The 22,004-nt window shown below is 36.9% G+C and overlaps 1 protein-coding gene and 1 long non-coding RNA gene across 2 annotated transcripts; both read left to right on the forward strand.

Annotated features, from left to right (window-relative positions):
* Positions 1-5,442: 5,442 nt before the first annotated feature.
* LOC113751449 lies at positions 5,443-6,932 on the forward strand. The gene is made up of 3 exons (XR_003464823.1): positions 5,443-5,596; positions 6,631-6,748; positions 6,847-6,932. It is a non-coding gene; the product is annotated as an uncharacterized LOC113751449 (long non-coding RNA).
* A 570-nt stretch (positions 6,933-7,502) lies between these two features.
* Positions 7,503-22,004, forward strand: LOC113752614 (protein PHYLLO, chloroplastic-like). Its single transcript, XM_027296714.1, has 23 exons — positions 7,503-7,526; positions 7,910-7,986; positions 8,242-8,290; positions 8,910-9,020; positions 9,090-9,284; positions 9,749-9,847; positions 10,906-11,472; positions 12,157-12,381; positions 13,159-13,458; positions 14,068-14,135; positions 14,631-14,789; positions 15,316-15,441; positions 15,533-15,664; positions 15,751-15,868; positions 17,266-17,421; positions 17,624-17,860; positions 17,978-18,145; positions 18,486-18,629; positions 19,099-19,560; positions 20,252-20,551; positions 20,635-20,792; positions 20,898-21,005; positions 21,659-22,004. The coding sequence occupies exons 1-23, from the start codon at positions 7,503-7,505 to the stop codon at positions 21,969-21,971; spliced, it is 4,296 nt and encodes a 1,431-aa protein (XP_027152515.1). The 3' UTR covers positions 21,972-22,004.

Genomic DNA, 22,004 nt, shown 5'->3' on the forward strand with positions numbered 1-22,004 from the left:
TTGATCCATTACATTCCATTGTTGGTCCACTTTAAGGTTTCGAGGCAAGTGATCTCTGAGATTATATGCTGGCGTCAGGATGATGATGAGACAACCTATTCTTAAAACTCTAAACTGATGTCTGCAGCATTCACGGATCTTTCTTGTATGGCAAAAGGCATGAGAAATGCTATTATAAGAATTTGGATAAAATACCAGAAACCCCCCTGTGGTTTGCCAAATGTACACTTTACCTCCCTATGATTTGGAAACTTATAATTTAACTTCCTGTCGTTTCAATTAAAGTGAAATCTGACGGAAAACATCTAAACTAACGTTTGAATAAAATGCCAAAATTGCCCTTCTATAAGTCAATTCCTCGGAAGAATGTTTCGTGCATTTGAGAATGGGTAAAATACCAAAAACTCTCATGTGATTTGTTAAATGTACACTTTACCTCCTTATGGCTTGGAAACACATGGGGGTATCTTTGGCAAGTGAAAATATTATCGCAACCACAACTCTCAACAGAAGCGCGTGATACTCAAATACCGTTATTGTAGATGTTTTTCGTCAGATTTTACTTTAGTTGAAACGACATGAGTTAAATTGTAGGTTTCCAAATTATAGGGAGGTAAAGTGTACATTTGGCAAACCACAGGGTGGGTTTTTGGTATTTTACCCTAAGAATTTTATGCATCAAGAAAAATGTCATGACAGATTTGGCATGAAATATGGCAATGAGGGACTAAATGCTGAGCCATTTAAGCAGCCTCAAATCCTCTCCCTGATCAGCAATTTTCATGGCACCTAAAGTTCTACTTTCTTGAGGTTCTTATCGCTATGGCTAAATACTAAAAAGAATGTTAGCAGAATTCATGGATATATAAGTATTGAATTCCATTGCATCTTAACTTGTATCTGAGAGAACAAGTTGATTAAAAATTCCCGTTTGACTCAATTGGTGAGGTGTGCGGGAGTGTGTACTGTGCACCATGACGGAAAGAAACTTTCCTTAGTTATTCACGCATTAGTTTTAATTCAAGAAAGGCAATTGGCTGCCTGATCAAGGAAGAGTAATCTCGTAGTCATCAACTACCGACTAAGACTTCAAATTCTTTGCAACAAAAATAAAAAGAAGCATTTTCAAACTTCAACTGTGTGATAATCTGCTAGAGTTTTTAAAGCATAGAAATGATCTGACTTTCTCCTGTTGATTGAATTGGTAAAACATTGTCATCGTCAAGGTTTTGACATGATGGCTGAAGCAGAGTTCTCAGTTATCTTTGAAACCCTTAATTAACATGGACCAGCCTATGCTTCATAGACATGCTTCATTTCATGCAATTAGGCATGCCTCATAAATATTTGGTCATTTCGTCTGGCGCTCAATTTCCTGCCTTTTCTGGGGTTCATTCATCTCCCAATGACTAATGCATGCATCATGTTCCATGTTTTAAGGCAGGATTGGAGGTAAGACAAAGGGACCTAGTAACTGGATAAGACTATTCTTGTTGGAATGTTTGGGGTTCACTCAACCCCAAACTAAAAGCTTCCAAGGTGGGTAACCTTTATTTATTTTTTTTGGGGGTAAAACTCGAACATTTTCTTTATTAAATTACTTTATATTAAAACATGGTCCTCTCCATTTAGGATTGAGGTGAAGCAATAGGTTGGAGATATAAATGGTATTTTACTTAGGGTTCATCTTATATATACTGATGGTATATATACTAACGGATATGGATGAATATCGCCTAATTTAAATTTCAATTCTTGCACACGCGGTTAGTCGCATGCACTGAGGGTAATCTATTTAGTTAATGTCTGTGTGTCACATCTCTTTTGTTGCAGTTTGTTGGACTAATAAACTTACTACTACCGTATTTGTGTGCAAAGTTGTGCATCTTGTTGGAATTAGAACAGGTCAATTTCACTTGTTAACTACACAGAATAAAATCATATCCTGCCATTCTAACGTATAAAATGTGGGTTGGTAGTGCATTGTCATGTTTGAGCGAGTGCTACTAGAATTGATGGAAGAATGTACAAGGTTACTGCGTTGTGGTCACTATGGATAGCTGTAGTACAATTACAACATGTATATTGTTTAGGTCAATTTTGCCGTATTAATAACTGTATTGTAAAAGTAAACTGTGATGACCATTCATTACTATGATGGTGATTGTGTAGCAATTTAACTGGCAATGCCATTAATCTAATATTTGAGCTAGTCACATATAAATGTCATTTTCTCTTCCTGATATCATGCTAATTAAGGTTTCTCTTCAGTTTCAGTAGATGATATTAGGATGAAGGGCATTACGATTCACTACAACACCTGTCTGCATTACCCAAAGGTGTCCTATATAAAATTCCTCCTCATGTGGAGCTAACATGGCTGTCTATCCTTAAAAAAAAAAAATTAGTACAAAAACTATAACGATGATGCTCATGAGAGGATGGAGATGGTGAACTCTACCTTACGTTTTGTTGTTCATTTTTTCTTTTTTTTGCGATACTATTGCTCATCATCAAAGAGTACTAGTCAAGGAAAAAAACAGTAGAAAAAAAAATATACAGTAGGACCTAATTAATCAGAATATCAGATTGGACGTGAACAATGAATAAGTCTATTGATCAAAAGATTGAAGTAAAAGTTTCTGGGAATTCACGAAAGGAAAACGAGAGGTTTCTGTCCAAAACCATATTCAAGACATAATTGCCTGATGTAACACGCAGCAGCGATATTAGGCATATTCAAGACGCCAATTTACATGTAATTAGACGTATAATTTGCAGTCCATGCTTTGCAAACCTCGTCTATATTCACACAAATTTGAAACTAAACTTTTTTTGAGGCTTAAAATTTTCTTTCCATCTCACAGTTTCTTTTATCGCAGGTCTATAAATATTTCTTCTTCACTGCCAAAGTTCCATTCTCAAGATATATATGCCTCACTCATGTCTCCTGGGATGCATGCACATATGCTTCTCTTGACCCTCAGCTCCGAACCAACGCCACCACTTCCTCCTCCGCAGTGATCCACCTATTTCCACCTCTTCTTCGAAGTATTAGAAGCAGCAGCTAATATTGTTAACGTCCTTCCCAACCACCCATGATGATGAACCACCAAATTTTACAACGTTCTCATAACTTCCCTTCCCTCCCCCTCTTTCCCCGTTCAGTGCCCCGCCACCTCAGAAATTTGATTCCTTTTCCCGGCTTAAGTTATGCTTCCAAACACTACAACAAATATCCTCTCCAGCGGCAGCTCTCCCTCCTGTGTGCCTCCAAAAATGCAAACTCAGAGGTTCTGCGTACATTCTGAATTTTACTAGGAAATATACTATCTAGTGGAGGAAGGTCTGAGTACAAAACATAGTAGCATACTTTGGAGGCTTTGATTTTTCTTTCATTTGTTGCATTGGAAATTAAACTATGAAATCATCTTCTTTTTCTTCGGTCTGTCTATCTTTTTCTTCCTGTCCTTGATCATGCCGCCATTCAAGAGCCGTGATATAGGGCCAATGCTTAATTTTGAGATAAATTCTTTTGGGGGGTCATGTGATATAGCCTATAGGGGGATCACAACCGAGTCCGACTGAGTTGAACTGTTTAAGGAAAAGTTCATTGGAAACTGAAAATGGTTTAAATAAATCTTAATCTGTATGAACGTTTTCTTGTTTTCCTTTGAAGATTGTTCATATGCCTATTGAAGGGTTTGGTATGATAATATCTTGATAAACAGGTTGTGATAGATTCAAGGAAAGAAGAAAGAGAAATGGAGCTTGAAGAGGCTGCAATTCTGATGTCCACATGCATTACTAGAACTTTGCCTGCTGCATTGACTCTTGAGGAAGGTTTGAACAAGATTGAGGAGGCTATTCAATTCTTGATGGCTAAGCCGCCTTCCTCTTCTAGTGGGATGTTCAGGTTCCAGGTACTGTACAGTTGAATTAGCATGCAACTTTCAACCGATGAAATAAATTTAAAATTCTTGAAGATGCTTCGAATTGGCAGGGAAATTTTGACTTCAATACTTCATACTTTTTTTCTTCATGTTAAAACATTAAAAATTCAGAGTTCTGTGGAAGCATATATATTCATCAACCTCTAAGCTAGGATAATTTCTCTGCTGGCTAGCTTTGTTCAAATAGTCTGCTGCAATATGACATCAAGCTTTAGATTCTACCGGGAATGGTTTAGTTTCTCCAAATAGAATGTGTTAAAGCCAATAACATGATGCACGTAGTAGAGAGGTTGAATTCAGGATATTATACAGAGAATAGTTTCCATTTTAAATTCATTGTTCGCTTTAATCTTTACATTTAAACTTAATGAAAACATGTACATTGACCAGATTCCAGAAATGCGGATGCAAGAACTAAATAAACTCTAGAAAACAACAATTTTTTGGTGCAATATAAGAGGATAGCATCATTAAGAGGCCTGCCAATTCTTGGGTACGTCTAAGAGATATATATATAGGTCATGCATGTCTAAGAGGTTAGTCTAGCTGGGAAGGTTCACAGATGATAACCTTAATTAACAGAAGGAAAAGGGTATAAAGATTATAAGCCTGTGAAAGTTTATGCATGCATCGTTAACAAGATTTCTTTTTGCCTTTGAAAAATGTAGCAACTGCATGGTAAAGAAAATCAACATTCCATGCACTCCCCAATTTTCATATTTTTGATGAATAGAAAATCAACTCGGGCATTTTTTTAATTTTTTACTTTGTAAATTCAGCAGTGCTGCTAGAGCCGTCTGTTGAGGAAGCTCCCATCAATAATAGTTTATACTATATATATATATTTGAACCCTGTTCAATACCCAAAAAAAAAAAAAAAAAGTGAGTGGAAGACAGGCTTAAAATGGCAGAAATTTCGTTTTCATAAGATGAAGTAAAAATAAAAGACATACATATATATTTCTTTTCCACATTTTCTTTAATTGCTGTAGTAAGGGCTTATATTCAGCCTGTTGAACTCTAGCCTGACAATCAAATTTTAGTTGCAAAAAATTTCATTAAATTGTATGAAATATTATTAAATGTCTCATAGACCACAAATTGAAGCTCTAATTTAGGTCCGGTCCAAGCTATTTACTAAAAACGGATGTCACTTATGTTAATTACAGATTATGAGGAAGCTAAAATGACACACTAATTACCAATCCTAAGAAAAATAGGAAAATGGAAAAGAAAATTCCCCTTGAAGAAAATATTGGAGTCAGCTCCATTAAGGGTCCTCCCGCCTCACCCGCTTCCTGCATCGAGTGACACCACGCGCCGCCGCGCCGCAGCCATCTTTTGTTATTAGCTCTTTTGCAAACTAAAACGAAAACCCACCTCAAATTTTGTAACTTTTTTTTTTTTTTTTTTAACTTAAGGTTGCTGTTCCTCCAAGTGCAAAGGCTTTGAAACTGGTTTTGCAGCCAACCAGAGTCAGATGGGGTGTTTCCTCAATTTTATCTTTCAAAAGAGAAGGAGAATCCAACATATAAATCACTTGCTCTGGGAAGAACTCGTGGGGTATTCGGAATAGGCTCAGCACTATCTTTTAATGCCCGGTACACGAATGGTTCCGAAAATGGCGATGCAACAAGTGAAGGGTAGCTTCTTTACTGTGTGACTGAGTTTTTTTACGTTCCTTTTTCCCCCTGCATTTGTCTGTTGTCATTTCTTGCTATATTTTTTTCTGCTCTACTGGGTGAAGAAATGAGGTGGCTACTGTAATGGGGTGGGGGCAGAGAAAAGTTTTCTGTTACTAATAGTGTTTGGATATCAAAATTATCTCAAATAATATTTCACTTGCATCAAAAACACATTTTTCAATCTACCTTTTTATATTCCCAACTACTTTTTATCTCACATACATCACATCATAAAAAGTATTACAGTAATTATTTCAAATAATATTTCAAATAATACACTATCCGAACAAACAATATTTTTTGGGTTCTAAACTTTTCATTGTCTAGCTTACCTTTTTTGTGTCTATAGGACCAGCCATATATTCAATTAGTGCTGTGGCATTTTATCTTAACTCTAATCTTGGAATATCTATCTGTTAGTCATGAGGTATGATTTATGAGGTATTTAAGAAACTTCAGTTGTAGAATCACTGACTATGTATGGACGTTTCTTTAAGAAAATTTACAAAAATTTACCATGGTCTTTGCCTTGTGCTTGGGCGCTGGGGCAAAATCAGTGGCAACAAGAGATTAAAAAAAAAAGGAAAGAAACTCCATTTCCAGCTCAGTTGTTTATTTTTTATTTTATACTCATAGTTTATTTGCATTAGTTGGATAAAATTGGGGGAGTACATATCCTATGCCTGAGTAAGATTAAAGGGTGTTTAGTCATTAATTACTGCATTTTAGAGAGTTAATGGGCTACAATATTCGTTAAATGAATTTAAGTGGAAGCATCAAAAATTGAAGGACTATCTGCTGTTGTCATTTGAGAGAAATTAACATGAAGAGTTGGCTCCAACTGAAAAATGATTTGGTATTTTAGCTGCAGTGCAGCCGCAAACTGGAATGTGCACAGAAACTGTTGCATGGGACTTTCTTCAATTTAAGATTCACCTTAACCCTCATGAATGTGTGGATTTGATAAAAGCTTTTCTTTCATATTCCTGCAGATATCTATCTGTTGAACTTACATTTCCAAGAGTATATGGCTTTCTGGATACTAATGTTGACAAGATATTGGCCTCCATTGAGCACGAGACTGGTTCGTTCTACCTCTTCATCCCACAGGTATACCAATGTCCTTCTTGCATGGGCCAATGTTTTTACTGTTGGTTGCATCGGATCGAGTGCTTTATTCTACAGTAATTGATGATAAAATTCAACAGATTGAGTTGGATGAGTTTGAGGATACCTCTATCTTGGCTGCAACCCTTGCATGGAACGATTCCTCCTTATGTACATTTTATGAAGCCATTCAAACGTATGAATCATCTCTTTTCCAGGTAAAATACTCTTGTTATCTTTAAACTGCCAACTTTTTCTTTCTTGCTTTGGCAATTGGAAGTAAATTTTCTGCTTCAATCTTTGCTGAAGCAAATTAATGCAGTATGAAAGTACTGACAACTCTTTATCTGTTATTTCTTTCCTCTGAAAGCAGACACTATTTATTCCCCTTCTTTTCCTTAAGTGGAACTGAATGTTCTTACTGTGTTATTTGCACAAATTTTGGTATTTTTAATCAAAACTAACTAAATATTGATAATTTTAGTCCTATTCAATTAGTACAGAAATGGATTTTGACTTCAATTAAATACCAACAACCAATACCTGGCATTTTTTCTCATTCCCCTTGATTCCTTCTTCTTACTTCGTTGGCTCCTTCTTCCTCGTTCTTTTTCATCTATTTGGGTGAATATGAGCAGTTTTAACAAGACATATAAATATAGTTTTTCCCTTTTTTCAGGCTAGAATTAATTTTTTGTCAACCACACAAGAATGCAGCCGAAATTGCATCTCTTCCACTGTACAGAAGTTCAACATAATGGAGGATAAAAGTATCCAAATGGTAAGGAGTATTTTTTAACTTCCTTTTAAAAGCAAGCAATATGTCAAATTGCAATGTGTCAATGATCAGCCCCACATGAGAGAGAGAGGAGGTTTGCATGTCACAGTCTGAACTGGTATTTGCTCTTTCTGAAGGTTATATTCTTTACTGAATATTCCTCTGAATGTACTCGTCCAAGGTAAGATACCTGGATGAAGGTTTACTACTTTTGGTTTCACTTATACTCAATCTTCTCCTGAAATACAATAAGTTTATGTGGTAAGGGAGGGTGTTCACCTAAGTACTATTCCTTGTTGTTCATGAATACTCATGGAGAATTGCAATGAATTTGATTTGAGAAACCAAATATCTCAATGATGGTATCCTGTAACATGAATTTGTAGGTACGTCTAAGTGCTGTTCGATTAAGAGGAAATTTTCTTCAGTCTGGCTCGGAGGAACTGGCTTCTGATTTATTCTGGTAACATTTTAATTTGACTCGTAAACCTCTCTATGTCAAAAAATTTTGGCAGAGTCTAGAGGTGTATATTTATTATTTAGGATGCCAAACATATGTGCAGTACACAAGAATACTTGCTCATATCTTTACTCTAATCATGTTAAACTTTCTAGTTTGATATGTGTGATTGTTTTTATTTGTCTATTGTATGCTTATAGTTTTCTTTACGAGCTGCAAGTGTAGACTTCTTATCAAAGATGCTCTGTGTTGTTCCAGTCAGTTCTCTGCGAGGTTCTCTCCTACACTGGCTGTTGCCAATAACATGGTAAGCCACTAGTCCTTATGAATTCATGTACGGGTTTCCTGTCTAGTTACCTACTAAATTTCCTTAGACAAGCATTACAAAATTTTTGTCGAGATCTGAACATTGTGCCACCCAGCTGGACAGAAAAATCTGTCTAGTTTGCAGCATTATACTGCTTCCTCAAAGAAAGTTAACTGTTGACCTGTCTAACAAGTGAACTTCGAAAGAATGTACTAATAACTTATTTGGTGCAATATGTATCTTGATAATGATACATTTTGACAATGTTTTAGGAGAAAGAGATCATGCATTTGACTAATAACTGCAACCTTGATTGGAAAAATTGGAGTAGTGCTTTAACAGGCAAATGGATATGCAATTACTGAATTATTCTTAGAACTTTTTGAGGTTCCATTTTAGCTCAAAGTCTACAAGATCAGTGAACTTCATCATTCAAGATGGAAAATCACATCACTTCTATTGTTGATATCATTCTTCCACTTGTTTGCTTCTAGACTTTCATTTTTGTTTGGCAATGATGTACATAATGTATGTCTCTGCTAATCCTCATGATGTATACGTCTTGATATTACACAACACAAACTTGCTTAAAGTAGTTGACTCCACTGTCTTTTCCCAGTATCAGATTGATCGTTTTAATCTTACAAGCTACTACGAAAATGATTGCCCCAACATTAATACCTTATGGGCTTCACTTATTATTGAAGAATGTGTTCGACTTGGTGTAACGGTAAGCCTGTCCATCCAGATTTGACTTCCTTTCATCGGTTTACATATTTCTGATGTATATCTTGGCCAGTATTTTTGCATAGCTCCGGGATCGCGATCATCTCCACTTACACTTGCTGCTTCTGCTCATCCACTTACTACTTGTGTCGTGTGCATAGACGAGCGCTCACTTGCCTTTAATGCTCTTGGTTATGCTAGAGGTTCTCATAGACCAGCAGTAGTTATAACAACATCAGGCACGGCTGTTTCAAATCTTCTCTCTGCTGTAAGTTCAATTGTTCCATCTTCATGCTTGTATTTACATATTATTCTAAATGGATACAATACCAATGATCTCCTTTGGAACAAGCCTAATCAAAATGCAGTCTTCAACTTTGCACAAAGTTAGCTAGAATTCTTGTCCCCTCTTGTTGTAATTGAACCCATCAAAATTTGTATCCACTCGAATTCTGGAACATGTTTTGTTTTAAGATACCAACACTACAATCTTCTTTGTGGGTAGCATTTGGAGCTTATGTTCTATAAATTTTCCATTTTTAAGTCTTCCTTTCTCATGTGAATCTAAAACATTCTTGGCAGACAGTATTTAGTACTTCTGTTTTTTAACTTTCCCCTTCTTAACCATTGTTTCTCTTTGAATCCGTCTTTTTCAAGTAAGGTTGAGCTTCATCTGACAGAATTATTAACTGTGAAAATAGATTATAGCATCAACTTAGTTATAACATACAGGTGGTGGAGGCCAGTGAAGATTTTGTACCACTTATATTACTCACTGCTGACCGTCCCCCAGAGCTACTAGATGCTGGAGCGAACCAAGCAATTAACCAGGTACTTGGCAGTGATTCTGTAAATGACCTAAAAAGTTTAAATTTGTAGTCAGTTAACTTTTCAAGAACTCTCACGTAAAATCAGAGTTGGTAAATCTTTTCTTTAAACCACATGCATTTTGGTTCATATTCTGGTAATTGCTTCGGTTTATGAACTATTGAGTTTGCAGAATATGTGAAGCCTCCTGATGAGGACAGGAAAAGTGTTTGTCCCATACCTCTCTTATATGCGCCAATGTGGTGCTTGTTTAATGGATTAAAGGACTTCTGTAAAGCCAACTTTCGCTTAGGCTCCCAAAAAGCTGCCCATGCTAATATTCAGACTTACGTAGTTACGACTGCCTAATAATGTGCTTCAAAGTACTAGTCTGGAATCATGGATGACACCTTTGGCTGTGAAGCAAAAACTGAATCTGATATGGATGATAGCCTTAGACCTCTTTATATATATTTAAGTAGCTGCAATTTTGAGCCCAGATTTTTTCTGAGAATCATTGTAAACAGTCACTCCTAAAGAACATACTTTACGAAAAATGAATCTTTTTGAAGTTATCTTCATTTCTTTGAAGAGTTGCCATCACCTTTTCTCTTCAAGTGTGTTTGAATAGCCGTAGATGGATTGTACAATATCACAGTATTAGTTGACCTGAATGCATGTTCAATATCTTACAAGATGATGTTGGATTAAGCCTAGTAATGATTCTCATCAATTTATGTAGACAGCAAGCATGGAGAATGAGCAAAAGATTTAGTAATGATTGTAATCAAAGAATTAAGCCCAGTAATGATTGTCATCAAAAGATTTCTGTGGTTCACAAGTCCAATTTCAACAGGTAAGGACATTGACTAGGTGACCATGAGGTCTCTGGTTTGACTCTTAAGCCTCCCCTTCCCCTTCTTCCTTGTACGGCTTAGAGTCTCCCTTGAACCAAAAGATTTCTGTAGATACAGCACCCTGACTTCTTTATTGGTATTATTGTTTTCTCAAGAAGCATTCTCACTAACTTGCTTAGTCTCTTATATTTGGGTCTAAGGTTAACACATTGTTTTGTCTGGCAGGTCAATCATTTTGGACAGTTCACGAAGCATTTTTTTGGTCTTCCGGTGCCCACTGATGATATCTCTTCTAGAATGGTCCTCACTACACTTGACTCTGCTGTTTACATGGCAACCACTTCACCCTATGGTCCTGTCCATATCAATTGTCCTTTCAGAGAACCATTAGGGAACATTCAGATGACATGGGAGAGTAGAGGTTTAAAGGGATTAGAAAATTGGATGTCAACTTCAGAACCATTTACAACCTATTCCCAGGTGCAGCATTCTGTTTCATCTAATCAGTGTCATGGACTTATGGCTGAATTGGTCAAGCTAATTCAAGGAGCGAAGCAAGGGCTTTTAGTGCTTGGTGCTCTTCATACAGAGGATGACATATGGGCAGCTCTTCTCCTTGCTAAACACCTGAATTGGCCAGTTGTTGCTGGCATCTTGTCAGGGTTACGCTTAAGAAAATATATGGCTTCCTTTTCAGAAATTGAAGAAAACATTATATTCCTAGATCACCTAGATCAAATGCTTCTCTCAGGTGCAGTCAATGACTGGATGCAAGCTGATGTGATAATTCAGGTATTTTCTTGAGCTTTGCTGTTTATTGATGGATGTCGTACCAATTATGGTGCTGGTTAGGGAAAATCGAAAAGGATGCTTAACTTCATTCTCCCATTCTTTTAGCTCCAGAAATCTATGAATGAACAAATCAAAAGGCAGATAAGAAAATATTTTCAGGATTTTTAAACATATGTCGTTTCTGACATACAAGTTGATTCTTTGCAAGATCTGATGATGGAGTTAAATTCTTGAACAAGGAGGTTAAAAATGAACAAGAAGCATTGATGAATTGCTCTTTTAGCTGTTGCCAATTGTCCAATTGTTTCATGCTCTTAGTCAATGGAGTTTTCACTATTGAATGAACCTATCTTATTACTTTAAGAATAAGGTCTTCATGAAATTTATTAGGTGAAAAAAGGAAGATTGTGGAATGCACAGAACATATGGAAACAACTATAAAAATTGAAAATCGCGGTCTTGTGGCACTGGAGTTTTCTCCTTTGATCTTCATGTGGTGGCACCAAAACAATCTAATAATTAGAAAGTTAAATGTCTAAATATTCAACATTTATTAGTAATAAATGATCAAATCATCTATTTGGTAAAGATCAAGTTAGTTAGTGAATATAATCTTTACTACTGCTAATTATCTAGAGTGACTTTATCATGTGTCTCTGTTTTCCTGTACTTGCATTGTGACAGATTGGTGGTCGGTTAGTTAGCAAACGCATTTCAAAGATGCTTGAAGGTTGCTTTCCTTGCTCCTATATAATGGTTGACAAGCATCCAAAACGTCATGATCCTTCTCACATTGTAACGCACAGGATCCAGAGTACCATCATGGAGTTCACTGTTTGTGTAACAAAAGCTTGTATTCCACATGATAACACCAGATGGAAAGCATTTCTACGAGTTCTCAACTCAATGGTATGTGACCAGTTTCCAAGTGACATTCATTAGTTATCTCATACAGGAAAACAGTTAAGGTTGTAAAAGGTTGTGGTAGGGAGGAGTTTTAGTAATGCAGAAGCTATTTTACTAGTTAAATAGTCAACGTGGCAATAAATTTTCATTAATTACGTTTGAACAAGTTACTACTTCACTCAAGGTGAAAACAATCATCTACCAGAAATTTAGCATGGCTTCAGAATGTTGCATCATGAATTCCCTTCCGCAATTCGAGCTAGAAAAAATTGATCGGGTTCTGGTGTCAAATAGTGTAAAATATCATGGGGAAGAAGTCATTTCTTTTAGTTTTTTAGCTTAAGTGTAGACCACTGATGCTCTTGCACCAACATGTATGAATTGGAGAAGGTGTATAGAACAACTGCCTTTTGGAGTCAAAAGCAGGTAAAGCACTTCATTTTGCAGAAATGAAGTGGTTTCAGTGTGCTTAACATGACTAATTAAGGCCAATGTGACATGCAATGGGTTTCTTCTGCCTCCTTGCAGTCTAGTAATTGCCTCCTTGTCAGTGTCCTTCTCCACTTCGTCTGCTGATGTGTAAGCCCTAGAGAAATGACTAGTATTCGGAGTGCTATTTATGCATTATTAATGCCTAGTTTCTGCTAAGAGCAGATTAAGATACCAGGGATAACTTTGTTTGCTAATCCTACCTCCAGTGCATTACTAGACTGCAGATTCTCAAATAGTTATTTAGTCTTTCTATGAAATGATGTTGGCTTTTTTCTCCCTCTTTTTCAGGCTGCCCGAGAAATCTCGTCTCTGATTGATTTAGAACAGTCTTTGACTGAACCTTATATTGCACATGTAGCATTGGAAAATCTTCGATGTAACTCTGCTATATTTATCGGAAACAGCATGGCAATACGCGATGCAGACATGTATGGGTATAACTGGGCAAAATGTACCCATGAAACTTCAGAGATGCTGAGCTCAGGATTCCAATGTCACCGTATTCAGGTTGCTGGGAATAGAGGAACTGGTGGCATAGACGGGCTGCTTAGCACGGCTGTTGGATTTGGTGTTGGCTGCAACAAACATGTAAGTAGCTTGGCATTGATTTGCATATCCTTTCCGAGGTTTCACTTTCTAATATCTGATTCTTCTTTTTTCCCCTAGCCGCTGCTTGATAAGTGTACAATAAATCTACTTTGGTTATTGTAATCTTTGCAAAGTTCTATCTCCATCGACTTTTTCTTTTGTTGTTTTCAGTCAAATTTCCAATTGGGAACAAACCTGAATTCTTTATTTTTTAGGTTTATTTTTGAGTTTCATATAACTTGAGTGTGGGATGCACCAGTAAAAATTTAACAGCAGTTCAGTGCCATTTTGAAAGTGTGAACAGTAGCCTGTATGGAGCTGATGAGATGACAAGTCCAAAGCACTTTTTTTTTCTTGAAAAGCATTTAAACAAGTAAATAAAAGAAAATAACTGCTGAAATTTTGTTAAAGGGCTTTTTGTTGAAGTAGATACCCTGCTTCTTGTGCAATATAAAAGAAAACAAAAAGAGAAGCAAAAAATTGAAGAATGAGTTTTTTGTATCTTAATGTTTAGTAAATTGATGAGCCTTCATTACATTCCCAGCAAGAATAAATGGACAAATAAGCAAAGATCATTTTTTGTTAAGTGATTAATTTTATTCTTTTCAGGTTCTTTGTCTAATTGGAGATGTTTCTTTTCTGTATGACACAAATGGACTGTCACTACTGAGACAAGGGTAATTAGATATTCCTCCCCCTTTTCCCTCTCCTCTCATGGCATTCACTATAACATTTTGCCTCTGATGCCCAACTATTACATCTAATTTGACATGCTTATCTAGTCATGCATATGAGAAGCATTCTTTGTCAAAGAAACAACCTCTCCTTTCTTGGACAGATCCCATTCAAGATAGCTTCCTGTTCCTATCCTTTACCATACTCAAGCATGGTTTGAACTACTTCTTTGGTTTCCCCTCATTATGTGGGTATACACTATGTTAAGCTTAAAATTTTTTCCGCCAAGCCAGGCAAAATCATCTTGTACCATATATTCCCCCTTAATTGCTGGTTACCCTGTAACTGTCTTTCTAGAACATCTATGGTTTCATGACATTTTGCATTTACCTCTCTTCATTTCCCTCCCTTTGCTAAACCTAAAGTAGCCCATTTATTGTATTCCACCTCAATGTTACTCAGTATGCTGAAATGTTATTGATCTTGTTTGTTTGAAGGGTATTGCGGAAGCCAATGATTGTAATTGTAATAAACAATCAGGGTGGTGCAATTTTCAGTCTCCTGCCATATGCAAAGCTGACAGATCACAAAATTCTAGATCAATTTTTCTACACATCTCATGATGTTGCTATTGGGGATCTATGCATGGCACATGGGTAGTATTTCTATGCCTTTTATACTGTCATGTGTGGAATGACTACACTCCCTTCCTCTGTGTGCTTTCCAGACTACAGGGGCGTGCCTTCTCTTAATATGAGAAATGTGATTAACTAATTTGGGCGAGTTGCGCAATAATCCGCGCTCTAATTCCCTTTCTTGTACTTCATTCTGAAAGCCCCTTTCCTTCTGCTAAAAGGGCTTTTGAGATGCTGCATCGTTGCTTCTGCAATAAAGGGGGAAGTACTGTTTGTTTAACAGAATTTATGTTACTTCTAGCAATAGAAGGCAATCTAACTGGATGTAGCTTTTTTAGATAGGCTTTTCCAGGAATTGGCGAAACCCGTACTAGAGTTTTCTCTTTACAGAAAGTCCTAATAACCATGTGTCAGTTATCTGACAGCATTAGTCTCTCAGATAAACCACTTGTTAAAAATGAAAGATAAAGGATTAAATATTTTCCTCCTATTCTTGTATGATTCACATATTCTTGAATTTTGGTAAAGAAAAGCTCCATTTATGCAGCATGAAGCATGCACAAGTTCAGACAAAGAAGGAATTGGGTGAAGCTTTATTAACAGCCCAGCAAGAAAACTGTGACCACGTCATAGAAGTAAAGAGCTGCATTGATAACACAGCGACCTTTCACAGGTATCATGGTCAATACTAGTTTGGATTACACATCGCCTATGAATGTAACTAATTTGAATGCTCCGCTTACACATTACATTCCTCTTCTCAGTCATTTGGGGGCATCCATTTCTCAGGCCATTGATCATTCTTTAGGTGTGCTTTCAAAGCTTTCACAATCAGAAACAACCTTACATGGAAGTTCAAGTATTAGAATCTCTAAAATGGAGTATTCTCTGTACAGGTAAGTCCTTTTATATGGATGAAATTTAAGGTTTTCCAAGACTACAACCTGAATCTGATGTGATTTTAAAAACTGTATTATGGCAGGATTCCATTAAGAGCTCCACCAACTTCATCTTCTGGCAATAATAACTCTTCCATATTCTACAGAGAAGGATTTGTCATAAGCTTGTGCCTTGAGGGTGGAGGTACTGGGTTTGGGGAGGTAAGGCTCATGCTATCTCTTCTTAGTTTACCATTTTAGAAGGGTATGCAGACATGAATATCTAACTCTGCTTTTGCATCAAGGAACCCACTAAACTTGAACTAAGATCATGGAACATGTTGAGCTAAAATTTCCAGATTACCTGGCATGATAGTTTGGGATTTCACTACTGTTTTGTGTTAGTAACTGACAATTTGATTGCATATCTCAGAGAGCAACACATCTGGCCTCTAATTCCTACTTTTCTCAATTGGCATATTCAGTATAATCTGTTCAACTCCTGCTAACTGTCCTGTAAGAGATGCAGGAAATTATGACTAGGTCTACATCTCAACAGCTTTAATATGCCTCTTCACGCCACTGATTGAATTGATCAAAGACTTGAATTAAAACTTGTCATGTGGCTAGTTTACAGCCTTTTTAAAATCCAAAGGAGTTGTTTCCTCAAGTGGCTGAAACCCTATAAACAAAAGGGAAAGAAAAAGGAAATAAAAGAGGAATTATACAATCACCATAAGAAGCTTCTGTCACTAAATTGATTAACAACTTCACTATATGTAGTTTACCATTAAGCAGCAGAAATTTACTAGTGATGAATAAGTGAGAAGGGGTCTCTGACAGGCTCCCACTCGATCACACCCATTGATTTACTTCATGTATGGTGGAAAACTTGAAAACAATATCAAAAGGTGTGCAACAAGTCATTTTAATTCTCATTGTTTAAGTTGAAGAGCAAAGAAAAGAGGGTACAATATACAACTTAGGAGTAATTTCTTGTGGCCTGTTTAATATTTGCAACATATATTTAGAGTAAAATCTTGGAGCATTGTGCTATGCGGTCGTTGGTGTACAAGTTTAAATACTTGGTTCAACTATACCTGAAGGTGAGGCTGGAAAAAATATGAGTTGAAAACAAAGGTCTAACTGCCATTTGAGGAAAAAGCCTGTCTCCATGTTATAATGGCAAGAATGTCCTCCAAAGTTCTTATAATGCCTAAACAAAGTTCCATCCATAAGCCTGTCTCCACTTTTTTGCCCCTTAACTGGACATGAAACATGGGCATTTGAACAGAAGATTGACCTGTGATTGGTAAACTCTGCTACTCCTTGTGGAGTGGGGCGTTGCACGTTATCCCTGTGGTAATAGGATATCAGATTTTGAAAAGAAATAGGGAAAATGAAAAAGTAAAGTGTTTTTGTCTACTATTAGATGCTACAAGAAATTTGTATTTCTGATCCACATTGCAATATTTACCTGTCAAAACTTTCTCATTTCTCTTCCATGTTTGTGCTTTCTGTCCTCTTGCTCCCATGTTCTCTTTATAGATTTTGATGTCTCGCCTTTAGCTATCAAAGAATTGAGCTTCTCCTAAGGTTTTGTTTAACTTTGTAAACAGGTGGCACCCCTTGAAATACACAAAGAAAACCTGCTGGAAGTTGAAGAGCAACTTCGCTTTCTTATTCATGTTATAGAAGGAAGAGAAAGTACTTATTTTCTTTCACTGCTTAATGGGTCTATATCATCTTGGATATGGAATTGCTTGGGAATATCGGTAGGTTAATGGATCTATCATTATTTATTTGAAAATCTACTATATGCTTAGACAGTGTCATTCGGGAGTTTGGAGGTCGGGAAGAAGGGAACAGCAATGGGGCATAAACTCTAATCACTCAACTTAGCCATCCTGCATCTATTACGTTGATCTTCTTGGTGATATCATCTTGAATGCTGTTATGTTTGCAATCCTTGTACAGCCAGATTCCCTATTTCCAAGTGTGAGATGCGGCTTGGAGATGGCTATACTCAATGCTATTGCAGCCAGCAAATCTTCCAGTTTAATAGACATATTCCATCCAAGGACAGGAGAATTACATACAAAGGGGACAGCTGTGAAGATATGTGGCCTCATTGATTCCATTGGAGGTCCCACAGATATGGCTTCTGCTGCATCTGCCCTTGTTGAAGAGGGTTTTGCTGCTATAAAAATAAAGGTGACTACTTTTAGTCCAAAATTTTGCCGGTCAATTTTTATTTTCTGAGATTGTTATAGGATACTATCAAATAGCTAGGTTTCGTAGAACAAACTTTATCAATTCTTCCACTTATAGGTGGCACGTAGGAGCAACCCCATCGAGGATGCCATGGTTATACAAGAGGTTAGAAGAAAAGTGGGGAATCATGTTGAAATCCGTGTTGATGCCAACAGAGGTTGGACATTTTCCGAAGCAGCAGAGTTTGCTAATTTGGTGAAAAACTGCAACCTACAGTATATTGAGGTATTACTCTGTGGAAATCATATTGAGATCTGATTATCTATTTTTGCTCCTAGATCTTTACTTTCAAGAAATGGATTATGATGAATTTTAAATTCGGTACCCTTCTGTTGTTTTTTTATTCTTTTATTTTCTTTACTGTTTTTTATGTTAGACTTTCTTCAATTTCATAAATTGCTCATCAAGACCTAGCTCTGCCAATTTTTCTATCCCTCTTTGTGCATGTCTTGCATTTGACTTTATTGAAGTTCTCCATTTTTTCTATGTGAAAGGTTTTGATGATATTTTATCTTGAATGTTTTTTAGTTGTAAGTTAACTGTCTTCTGCAATTTCTAATATTAGGAACCTGTTAAGGATGAAGATGATATTGTCAAATTTTGTGAAGAAACTAACTTACCTGTGGCACTTGATGAGACTGTGAACAATACAAGAGCAAATCCCCTGGAGGTCATAAACAATTACACCCACTCTGGAATTGTTGCGGTGGTAAGTATCCATGCTTCCTTGATACTAACTTTCTCAGGGTTTAGTTATGTGATAAAAAATTTTACATCATGGATTCTTGTGCCAAACAAGAACGGTATTCTGTAGCTGTAATTGCTTAGCAAGGTTTGGTGGCCCATCAATGTTGCTTTGCTGGTGCATACAATTTTGTATTTTAATCTGATCAGTATAAGTAGAAGAAATCTCTCCACTCTCATTCAAGGGAAGGTCTATACAACATTTTGTTTATGCTTTGCTACTCCCTAGAACAGTTCTGCAAAATCTGCTTCTAGCATTCATTGGAGATTGTCATAGGCATTATAAAATTTCAGGACAATAATGATGAGCAGAATTTGGCTCTTCCATTGATTTTTATTTCATATATTATGTTAACATGGTCAATTCTCTCATATTAGACAGAATTTTATGCCTCAAGGGACCTAACTTTGGTTTGCTACAATTAACCTGTCAGGTTATTAAACCAAGCATGCTTGGGGGTTTTGAGAATGCGGCATTGGTTGCTCAATGGGCTCAGAAGCAAGGGAAGATGGCGATTGTTAGTGCTACATTTGAGAGTGGCTTGGGACTGTCCGCCTATACTCAGTTCTCAAGTTATCTCAATCTGCAAAATGCTGAAATACGTAGGTTGATGAAAAAGGAACCATCACTATGCTTAGCTCATGGTCTGGGGACCTACAAATGGCTTAAAGAAGATTTGAGTGTAAAGCCTGCAGAGGTCCATTTCAATTCAAACAATGGATTTGTAGGGGCCTCTGTTGTTGATACTGCTCAATTCCTGCAGAGGTTTCAAGTCAACCAAAATGTCATTGTTCGAACTTTTGATGAAGAACAAGTTCGTAACTACCAGCTACCTGTTGATTTTGAGGGTGTCTCCTATTCCATCAATGTGCTAGAGACGGGAAAAAGAGTTGGAGTAAGTGTAGAATCTTGTATATGTATTATATTTCATAATTTTTGTCATGAGATACTAGTATGTAGATGACACGCACCTTTAAAAGCCAGTCATACACTAATAGGAATTGCAATGAAGGAAGAGATGCCATCAGGGGAGGGTTGATGCGGGAGGGAAGGTGGCTGATGGAGGAGCCTATGAACAGTACACTAATTGCTGATTAAAAAAACTATTCACATACAAATCATAATGTGTATACAGCCAATGGAAGGAGCCTTTGGGCAAAAACACACAGTTTGAAATATAGTAAGAGCATGGACATCACGAGTCTGATAAACTTAAAATATTAATTATACATGGCATCTTCAATTTTTTACTAGAAAGAATTTTGCACTATTCATGAGCTTCATTGATCATCCATTTCTACCTGTTGTACTCTGAAATCCCCCATGCTAATCTTTCTCTGTTCCAGGAGAAGAGAGAAAACTTTATTGATATAAAGAGTACTGCCGCAAACTAGAAAACTATGAGAATCAATTACCCATTCCTCTGCACGTTGTCAATAAGATACTTGTCAAAATTAACATACTTTGAACCAAATAGGAATGTGAATTTAGTGTTGAGGCGTACTATTATTCATCTATTACCTGGAGAGCCTAATTTTCATCGCAATATTGCAATCCTTTTTCCTTGTTCCTTTTCCAAACTGCAGGACTATGTATTCGTCTTTCTTCATGGCTTTCTTGGAAGGGGTGAAGATTGGATGCCCATCATGAAAGCCTTCTCAAGATCAGTAAGATGCATAGCAATTGACCTTCCAGGTCATGCCAGATCTGACGTGAAATATCAGGCTGATAATGGTTCTATGAAGCGGCACAGTTTGTCAGTTGATGCTATTGCTGGTATGTTATGCAAGTTTATTACTAATGTGACCTCTGAAAAGGTTATTCTTGTTGGGTACTCAATGGGAGCAAGGATCGCCTTACACATGGCTTTAAAATATGATGATAAGGTATATAAGAAGATATGCTACTGATCTCAATTAAATTCATTTTCGACATGAATCATTTTTTGAAATATGATCTGTCTTGGAAGATTGATGGAGCTGTTATAATCTCCGGAAGCCCTGGATTGACAGATCCTGGGGCAAGGAAGGTCCGTCGAGCAAAAGATGATTTCAGAGCCAGCTCCCTTGTTTCTCACGGCCTAGAGCACTTTTTAGGTGCCTGGTATGTTGAGGAGATATGGAATAGGTAATTGATCCTTCCTTTATAACCCTCTTTGGCTTGGACTTTATTTAATTATCCTTTAAACATTCCTAGAGCAGTCACCTTAGTAACAGATTACCAACCATGCAGCTTAAGGAGCCATCCACATTTCAGTGAAATAGTCACTGATCGCTTGCAGCATGATGATTTGCACACTCTTGCTAAAGTACTGTCTGATTCAAGTATTGGGAGACAACAGTAAGTCTGGATATTCTTCTCTTCATACATTTTAAGTCCCTCACATCTCCTTTTGCAGTTTGACTATGGCTTCAAAGATAATTGTTGAATTAGGTAATCATTTCAAACTTTATGATGACCTCAGATGAAGGGCATAATACTAGTCCAATTACTTCAACAGATATTTCCTACTGACAACATACTAGTTAATTTGAGTTAAAACAAATTCTGTTTGTTCATCTTTAAGGAACCCAAGGTTCCGAGGTGTTTCTGGGGGCATAGTCCTTGTTTGGCAGAGTTTCTCTTTATATCAGCATATTGTTCCCCATTCCCTGCTCTTTATGCTTATCCTTTTACCCTTGTGTTGGGTAGGAAATCATGAGAAGAACTTAGAGGCCTAGCTCAATGCAACATGAAGGGAAAATATGGTAGACTGTAGAGATAAAAAAAAATAATAATAAAAAATCCTTCATCAGAAATCATTTACCAACTTGGTAATGAGAACTAAGATCATAAACCTGGAGCTTTGCTTCTTCAATCAACAAATACTACCTTAGACTCTGCTATGATCAGTTGGCATGCGTCTCCTGTATATTTCTTCAATTTCATCCGGAGCCTAATTCTTGGATCTCCTTCGGGCCAATTACTATCTTATCCCTTGGTATTTATGATAGACCATTGTGGGAAGACCTGAAGCAGTGCAACCTACCACTTCTACTCATTGTTGGAGAGGATGATGCCAAGTTTAAACAAATTGCCAAAAGGATGCTCCATAAAATCAGCCATAGCACCAGGATGAAAGCTACTCCAGCAATAGTCGAAGTTCCAAAATCTGGCCACGCTGCACATCTTGAGAATCCTCTTCATGTAATATATTCTTTAAGGCAGTTCTTGAACAGAGTCAAAACCTTGAGTTCACTTCAAACGCAAAATGCAGTAGTAGATAGTCATCGTGACATTCCCCGTCAGGTTTCAAAGATAATGTAAAAAAACGATAAGTTGGTTCAATTCTTGGCCTCA

This window comes from Coffea eugenioides, chromosome 11 (assembly GCF_003713205.1).
Source record: "Coffea eugenioides isolate CCC68of chromosome 11, Ceug_1.0, whole genome shotgun sequence".
NCBI lineage: Eukaryota > Viridiplantae > Streptophyta > Magnoliopsida > Gentianales > Rubiaceae > Coffea > Coffea eugenioides.